This window comes from Bacillus rossius, chromosome 3, assembly GCF_032445375.1.
Source record: "Bacillus rossius redtenbacheri isolate Brsri chromosome 3, Brsri_v3, whole genome shotgun sequence".
In the NCBI taxonomy this organism is placed as follows: domain Eukaryota; kingdom Metazoa; phylum Arthropoda; class Insecta; order Phasmatodea; family Bacillidae; genus Bacillus; species Bacillus rossius.
The window spans coordinates 99302824-99311804 of record NC_086332.1 but is presented as its reverse complement, the minus strand read 5'-3'; the positions used below and the strand labels follow the sequence as shown (position 1 = coordinate 99311804).

At 38.4% G+C, this 8981-nt stretch overlaps 1 protein-coding gene across 1 annotated transcript; it reads left to right on the top strand.

Moving 5' to 3' along the window:
* The first annotated feature begins 1864 nt into the window (after positions 1-1864).
* LOC134531348 (glutamic acid-rich protein-like) lies at positions 1865-8159 on the top strand. The gene is made up of 3 exons (XM_063367046.1): positions 1865-2092; positions 4783-5112; positions 7950-8159. Exons 1-3 carry the CDS (start codon positions 1865-1867, stop codon positions 8157-8159), a joined length of 768 nt encoding a protein of 255 aa, XP_063223116.1.
* The last annotated feature ends 822 nt before the right edge of the window (positions 8160-8981 follow it).

The window sequence follows — 8981 nt, the reverse complement described above, 5'->3', positions numbered from 1 at the left end:
GGAGCAAAAAGACTTCTGCTGCTGCTACTAAAAAATCTGAGAAAATTTCAATGTAGATACTCTAAAGTTTTGAGTTAAATATTATAGGGTTAAAATGTCTATAGGTGTTATTATTTTTTCAGAGGCGGAATGCAGATTGCAATGGAAAACATCCGTGGTGGATTCACAAGGTACTTGAAGAGTATGAGCGATACTGGAAGTGCAGCGAAGAAACCTTACTACTTGTGGGACCAGTTGCAATATTTACGACCCTATACCAAGTCTAAATCTCAGTCGGGAAACCTCGGCTTAAGTCAATTATCTCAACAAGAGGAAACAGAAGATGGGATAGAAGAGTTAGGGGACGATGTTGAGGAACAACAACAGATCCAGCCTACTTAAACGGCCACAACAACGTTTTCTACGGGTAATTCTTCACAAACCCCTCCTTCAACTACGCCTTCCTCAGCATGGCGGAGCTCGAAGTTAAGAAAAGCACAAAAAAAAGAAGACTCATTAGAGAAGGCTGTCTCCACATACTTAGACAAGAAATAAACCAGGTATGAAAGAGAAGATACATCATCAGCCGACCTCGACTTTTTTCAAAAGTATTTTACCGGACATAAAGTGTTTTACACCTCCAACCAAAAGACGGTTAAAATGTAAAGTGTTTGATCTTATAGATGAGCTGGTAGAAGAAGATCTTGCATCATCAAGCCGCTCATCTTCAGCAAATACACCATTAGAAAGGGTTGGAGGAAATATTCCCAGTGCATATATGAACTCTCCTAAAAACTTCAACCGTTCAGCGACCACACCACCAGTTCCAGTAACGATGTCAAATGAATTTCCCATGACCTCTTCTCAGAACTTCAACAACATGCAAGTTTACGATGCTTCGGATGCAGATGGAGCTACTGCTTCCTACTTGACATGGGACTACCGTAGGCCTACCAATTAACTCTATTTACGTTTTAAATGAAATGGATTCACCATTGTTAATTGTACATTCAATTTATGATTGTACAAATCACAATTATTCATTGAGTTAAGTTTTGTTTATTGTTGTGAAATTCACTAAAATGGTTTTTCTTAAATAACTAAAGAAACAGACTCTTATTAATATTATCGCTAAAATAATCAGCTGATTCCATTACGTATAATGTTAATACTTAGCGATAGGCGTTTAACATTCCTATATATCATATATTGCAAAAACTCTAATGTATTCTTTCATATACTACATACCTTAAGAAAATAGAGAGTCGTTCCTCAACACTGACAGAATCACGCCATCTACTATTCTTTATGTCACAATGGTCTCTCAGAAGTTCACGTAATTTTATATATGTGTCTGGATTCATGCGGTACAACTTCTGGAACTTCTCTGGGTGTTCCAAGAGCTGTTTACTGATTATGTATTGGCTACTTTCAACATTTTCGCGCCAATAAGGGTGTACCCAAAATTCACGTTGAATATTTATTCTTCTTCGACATTGTCTTCTTCTAACGATGGTAAGTAACAGCAGCATTTCATCATCCGACATTTTCCAATGAACTGAGCGCCAGAACTTCCCCACCTCTCTCACCTTGCCACTAGCACGTGCCACGACCATGCAGCCTGCATGCATCTCGCACAGTGCTACTGGCATCAAAAATGCTAGTCGCACCGTGCGAGATGCATATGTGTGACCTGCTTTCACAACCTGGTCCCGAACTAGGCCTACCCTCAAGTCCTCCATCAGAGAATGTTGCAGAGACATCATTGTCAACTTCAACACCGAGTTCGTTTACAACTACTCCACCACATCATATCTTACCTATTCCTCATGTTGACAACACAGGAAGACCAACAAGGCCAAATGCTAGGCGTGGGAAGACAACAATGTTGACATCATCTCCTTACAAGAGTGAACTAGAAGACCTTCATACTAAAAGAAAGGTTGTCACGAAGAAACAAAAGAAAACCACAAACAGCACTGGAAAGCTGAAAGTGAAAACAAGACAGAAAGGTAAAGTAAATAAAGAAGATACAAGTGCCTCGGACAGTGACGAAGATGATGCGGAGTGCTTGTATTGTGGCAGTCTGTATTCACAATCATCAGAAGGATGGGTATCGTGTGGTTCTTGTGGTCGATGGACACACTGTTCATGTGCTGGCATTGATGACGACGATAATGAAGCGGGACATACATGCATTCATTGTTCAAAATGAAAATTCAATATTTTACCCCATCTTTCCCCATATCAAACACCATCTTGCCCCATATATGGGGTAAGATGGGGTGTTTGCAGAGCATGAAGAAAAAAAATATTACCGTGTATGTTATGTGACTTTTCAAATTTTGATTGTTTCGATGTATTGCTAGGGTATGTATGTTATTCGAAAAAAATTAATATGGTTTCTAAGATTACAACATTCAATGCTACAGTGGTTTAAACCTTGACTACCCCATCTTGCCCACCCTTCCGCTAACCTTTATCAGAATCAAAAGTTAAAAAACATATCAAAACAGCGGCTTTTCGCTAAGAGAAGATAACACATTTAAATGGGCTTATGTAGCTTTATTTATTATATTACAAATATTTACACGAGGAATTGCGATTAAATCCTATTTAGTGCGCGGACATGAATATCGTTATTAAATTGTGTATTGTGATGTTTTAAACTGAGTGTATTGGGCAATATTTTTGGTATAATATCAATTTCCGTCAGTATTTCATAACATTTCAAAGGTTAGGGTCACATTTTTATTCTGAGGTTAGTATTGTGCTCATTTAAAGACATAACACAAAAGTGAAATTTGGTTAGGTGAACTAAAAATCTCATTTGAATTACGAGCTATGCTACATGTCAAGATAATAATAAATTCTATTATAGCATTTGCTAATTAACATTTTTCGAGGACATATTTTAGCTGGAATAATAGACCAGTGGTCTGCGTGTCTGGTGATCATTGCTCTCACTGAATTATCTAGCCGTGGTACATTTTTAAGAGTTCAATTGTGATACAACTGCATAAAACTAAAATAGTAAACATTTAAAGCTGAGTTAATCGTTTCCGGACCTATTTTCATTTGTATGCAAGCAACGAACTTTTGAATAATCTCTCACACCATAAATCCCGACAGTTTGATCTAGTTATACATCACCAGGTCTGCCTTAATCACACTAAATAACATCTATATTTTTTTTATTTTAACTTCCGTCAATACAAATTCAATTGCATTTATGAGTGTGTTCTTGTGTATGTTTAGTATTAGTACAGTGTAAGGGTATATGTATGTGTAATTTCAGTGTTAATACCATATTAGATGTGTTTTGTGTCCTGTGCCCCAAAACTTTAATAAACCACAAATTAGTCTGGAATTAAGGAGCTCCAAACTGGTGTGCGGTAATGGTCAAATACTCAAAACAAAATTGTTTTCAGCCATTTATAAACCTTTTACATAGGTGCAGCCACTTCTTCAGTCATCGTAGAAAAGCTGAATGATGCTTTGAACAGTTATATTCTTCCATTGTCCAATTTGCTGATGCTTGGATCTGATGGTCCTAATGTCAATAAGTCAGTTTCTCGAAACTTTAATGACACCTGTGTATTGAATAAAAGAAAGCCATTGATTGACATAGGTACCTGCAACATCCACACAATCCATAATGCATTTCTTAAAGGCTTTCGGAATTTGGAGAAGATGTTTCAGAACTTGTTTTGGATATACACAATTTTTTTGATGGATGGCCAGCTCGGAGAAGTGATTTCATGAAAATACAGACATCTTTGAAGCTCCCAAAACATAATTTTGTAAAGCATAGCTCAAGTCGGTGGCTCACATTATGTTTAGCAGCAAAAAGGTTACAAGAGCAGTGGACTGCTGTGCGCAAGTATTTTTTGAGCTACATCCCCCAAAAAAAACCAAAATTAATGTAAACCCCACGCTACTTGAAAATTGTCCGTCAAGTGAAAAAGCCTACAGTCAAAGCTCAAATATTGTTTGTAATTTCAAGTGCAACATTGTTTAGCATTGTAACAGAGTTTTTTCAGAGAAATGAACCTCTAATTCATCTGCTTCATTCCCGACTAGAATCATTAGTTACTACCTTACTAGGAAGAATCTGTACCACAGACTGTCTAAAGAATTTAAAACTAGACTGTGTTGAAGATGTGTTTGGTACACATAATTTGCTTCCCATTAATGATATTGTTGTTGGGGATGAAGTCAGAAAGCCTTGAATGGTACATCTGAAAAGGAAAGGAGTTTATTCTTCTTGGGTGTTCAAAAACATTTCACTGAAAGTATAAAGCACATTGTCAAAAAGTCATCACTTGGTTCTGCTCTTCTCAAGAGCTTATCCTGTCTCAATCCTGATAAGAGATGTTTACCAGAGAGCTATCATAGCCTACTTGAAATATCACGAGCTATGCCATGTGACGTCCCGAATCACTTGCTATTGGACGAATGGAAACTACTGCAAAGAGAGGAAGAAACCTCCACTGCATGTGTGTCGGTGGATGTGTACTGGACACAGTTCATGGAGCTGAAGAATGTATGCGGCACTGGTCCAAAGTATCCTAACGTAACCAAAATTGTGAAAGCAGCACTATCACTTTCACATGGTAGTGCTGATGTAGAAAGGGGGTTTTCATCTTCATGTAGGACTTTGACCACTGATCGGGCCTCAATGTCTGAAAGAACTTTAAATGCAATAATGACTGTAAAGAGTGCACTGAAAAAGTTTGATAATAAACCATATCTAGTCCTATTACGGATGAGCTCTTGAGAATGGGACGTGTTGCTTACAAGAGTTATAATGCCTTCCTAGAAGAGAAAGAAAGTAGAGAGAAAAAAAAGTTACTGGAAGAACAGAAAGATCTAGAAAGAAAAGCAGAAGAAAAAGAACAACTAGAGAAGTTGAAAAATCAGAAAAGAACAATTGAAGAGGATGAGCAAAAGTTGAAGAAATGTAGGAAGGAATACAAAGAAATTGAAGGAAGTGGCTTAACACTTCTGGATGAAGCAAATGAAAGACTCATAAAAGCACTGAAGAAAAGAGACTTCAAAGAAGTTGCATTGGCCCAAGCAATGATTGAAGGGGCTAAAAAAGTCCAAGTTCAAGCTGCTGAAACAAAGCGTGTACATCAAACTTTGACTATATCAACAGAGAAAAAAAAACCAAGTTGATTAAAGACTTTTTTCAACAGTCATTAAAAAAGAAAGACTGAAGTTTTGTTTTGTATAGAAAATGTGTAAGTGTATTAAAATAGCTTTCTGTGTTTATGTATTTTATATTTTGAATTTTTATATTAGGCTTTCAATTTGATATATAAGTACTTGGGTTTTTTTTTATAAAATTTTTTATATTGCAAATACTATATGCTTTATCTCATTCACTTGAATAAAATCACAATTGTTATTGAAACAATTTTTTTAGGTTTCTATCTGCGGTTGTATACTTTGTAATGGTTTATTAATAATAATGCTCTATAATAGTTTATATGTAATAATTAATGTATACTGGAAAGGATATTGTGTGTATTTGAACTCAATTGTTATAATGAAAACAAGTGAATAATCTTTGAGCTAGCTCATGTATGCAACATTTTAAATCATGTTGTTAAATTTATTATGTAAGTAATAAAACAAAAAGTTAAAAAGTAAATAAGGAAAATGGCAAGGGATAGTTGGGTAGGACCATTTTCTTTATTTTGTTTTGTTTTTACACTTATCACTTTGTCAATTTTTACTCCTTAAAAAGTTACTTAAAGTCACTTTTTTAAAAATCTGAAGTCACTTTTTCCTGTTACAAGCCCTGGGATTATGTTTCAATATTACTTACACTGAAGGCTTTACTGTCGAATAAGATTGTGTACTCACAGTACCAGACCAGTAGCTGTCTTATCCTCAATATTTCAAACAATGATTTTGTTCTAACAGAAATGAAAGATGGATCAGTGATGAAAGAGCATTTACTGTTTTCAGTAAATTCGCAAGCACTTCAAGTTATCATTTTCCAGGATGAATTTGTTATTGTCAATCCTCTTGGACCTAGCAGAAAGGAATTAAAAATGCTAGGTGTGTATTGTACTCTGGGTAATTTGCAGCCATGGTGCAGATCCAAAGTAGACAGTATTCAGCTGTTTCTGCTATGCAGATCAATTGATTTAAGATATTTTGGACAGAATGTAATATTTGGAAAACTTTTACAAGATCTGAAGGTTCTTGAAGATGATGGAATAGAATTTGGAGACAAGAAAATGAAGGGATCTGTAAGTTAAATTGCTGGGGACAATTTGGGAAGTCACTTCATTCGAGGATATGTAGAATATTATAGTTCTCGTTATTTGTGCCGTTACTGTACTATAAGTAAAGATGAATATGAACGGGTTGTAAGGTGTGGTGAAATCCGAAACCAAGAAAAATATGATGTAGCACTGAACATCATTGATGAGAATAGCTTAGAAAACTTTGGAAGACATCAAAATGAAATCAGTTTTTAACACACTTCAATATTTTCATGTTGCATTTGGTTTGCCACCTTGCATTGCCCATGATGTCTTTGAGGGTATTGCACAGCATGATTTACCATTAATTTTGCGGTTGATGTTGGGCGAATTTAAGCCCAGGAAACAGCAAAAGGAAAAGTGTGTGTGGGGCGACAAAACAACTTACCTAAGCTGCGGGGTGGAGTAGATCAGGTTGGTCCCTGGAGATGGCCAGGTGATACGCGACGCGGAAGTTCACGGTCGCCATGAAGAATAATAAGTAAGACAAAAAGAGACTATTTTGGGGAGCTAAAAAATTAAAAATTTAGTGCTAAGGCACATGGCCTTTTCGATAACCAACTACATGCTTTAGAGAAAGCCGTTCACGACTTTTAAGAAGCGCGTTGTCTCGGGCGGCGAAGAGAGATCCGCCCTTACCGCGTGCTGCCCGCCGAATCGTCAAAAATGGCGCCGGCTCGCCTAATTAAAACTGTCTTTGGTCGCCTGTCCGGGGGAGGGGATTCGGAAAACCCGAAGGGAACCCGAATGGTTCCGATTGGACTAGCCGCACTCTAGTGTGTCCTGGCGAGTGCGCACAGAACTACAAGCCCTAAACGACCTCTCGATTTGGATGCAAGTAGATCCTTAAGGCCTGGCTTGGATAGGAGGGGACTATGCTGTCCTCTGGCGGAGAGGCGAGGGAGCATGTCCGGTATTTGGCAAAACTCCCGCGAGATGTCGTGTGTGTGGTCCATCTGGGGCGCGAGGGTCTGTGGCCTTCATCCCGGGCATTGGCGCAGCTTTGGGGGGAGGGGGGGGTTATGACCAGTGACTGACCCGGCCTGGGAACAGGCTGGTCCGACACGACGATTTGTTGGCTGATGAACGGAACACCGTTTCGTGAGAGAGGCAGCTAACTTCAGCACAACTCCAAGAAGAGGAGTTAGCATCTTTGGGAGCAGAGAACAGCTTTTCTAGTCACGCTACCGTGAACAGCTCGACGCGTGACGCCTAGCAGGGTCCAGACGAGACGATCGCTGGCCCCGCATGTCGCCAGCAAACCTCAGCCTTAAGGGTGTATGTCCCGTTCCAGGTCATGATATTAGATTTATATTAATCACTGATCAACTTTTAGACATTTTCAATCGTTTAACTTTCACGAAATGAAAAATATATATAGTTGCATACTTTTTGCATAGTTAGCTGCCAAAGTTACATTTTTAACCTTTTTGGGTTGTACAAATAAGGAGAATTTAATTTATTGCAGAACTGAAACTTTTTAGGATTAACTGCAATGCCACTGGCTACTTCAAGAAATGGTTTGCATTTCTTTCAGAAAATATTAATTAATTTTACCTGACATTTCAAAAATCTCAAAATTTTTATGATCTTGACAGCCAAGAAACATGAAATAAGTTTTTGTGGACGGTGGACGCCGAGCCCCAGCATCAGATTTTCACTCTGCCATGCGACGACGAATCGTGGCAGCAATTGGCCCCAGACTGCATGTTTGCAGAGTTCGTGACAGCGGATGACAACGTTGCAGTTTGGGGTACACAAGATGATGATTCCGATGACGTCAAGGGGCAGGAGCCGAGCGATGAAGAGGAGGAGGAGGAGGAGGGGGAGGGAGAAGCAGAAGAGCCAGAAGTTGTGCCGACGTCCTCAAAGCTGGGGATGTCTATGAATATCTTCTGAGGCGGCATGGTGCGAGTGATGCTGTGTGGTCCTGCTTAACGCAGTTGAAAGAGTTTGCGGAAAATGCCATCTTGAAAAAAAGCAGGCAACGATGAAGGACTTTTTTAAAAAGTAAGGCGATAAATAAAGTGTTAGGTGTTGTGTATTTATTTTTTTTATGTTCGTTAATGTTTTTTTTGTTTTACGTCTCGTCGACATGTCTAACATGTGTGACTGTGAAGAACAAAAATGCTTAAAAAAAATTAATTAACAGCTGCCGCATATATCATGTTGGATAATACTGTAATCTGGTTAGTTTTTTTTTCAATTGTTCTTTGTTGTTATTGTTACATGTATGTATACACTGCTCCACTGCTTACAAGCATAGTTTATTGAACTAAAAGTGTATTTGGAATTAAATTTTTCAGGTTATCTTGAATATAGCTTAAATATATTTTTTGTTTATCATTATCTGAAGCTGTAAAAAAAAACGTTGCCATCGCTTCGGCCCATTTTTGTGTTTCGGCCGCTCTATATTTCAAACCACCCAGTTACGTACCATGTAAAATAGCTTTTTGGCCCGACCCTTATTTATAACAACCTCAGCTGTCACACTTTTAAAACCCAGGGAAAATACTCTGACGTCCGCTTCCCTTCTCACGTCGGTTGGTTATTATGTCCGCCGCCCGTTAGCTCGCCTGGCGCCAAGAGACATGTCTGGCAGGCATCCGGCGCGGCGGGACGAATGGTGACGCCGAAAGATTGTGAAAGGGGTGGGGGGGGCAATAAATGGATAAAAAATTAACTACCCACGTTACATAACGTTAGCACGATGTTATTTTA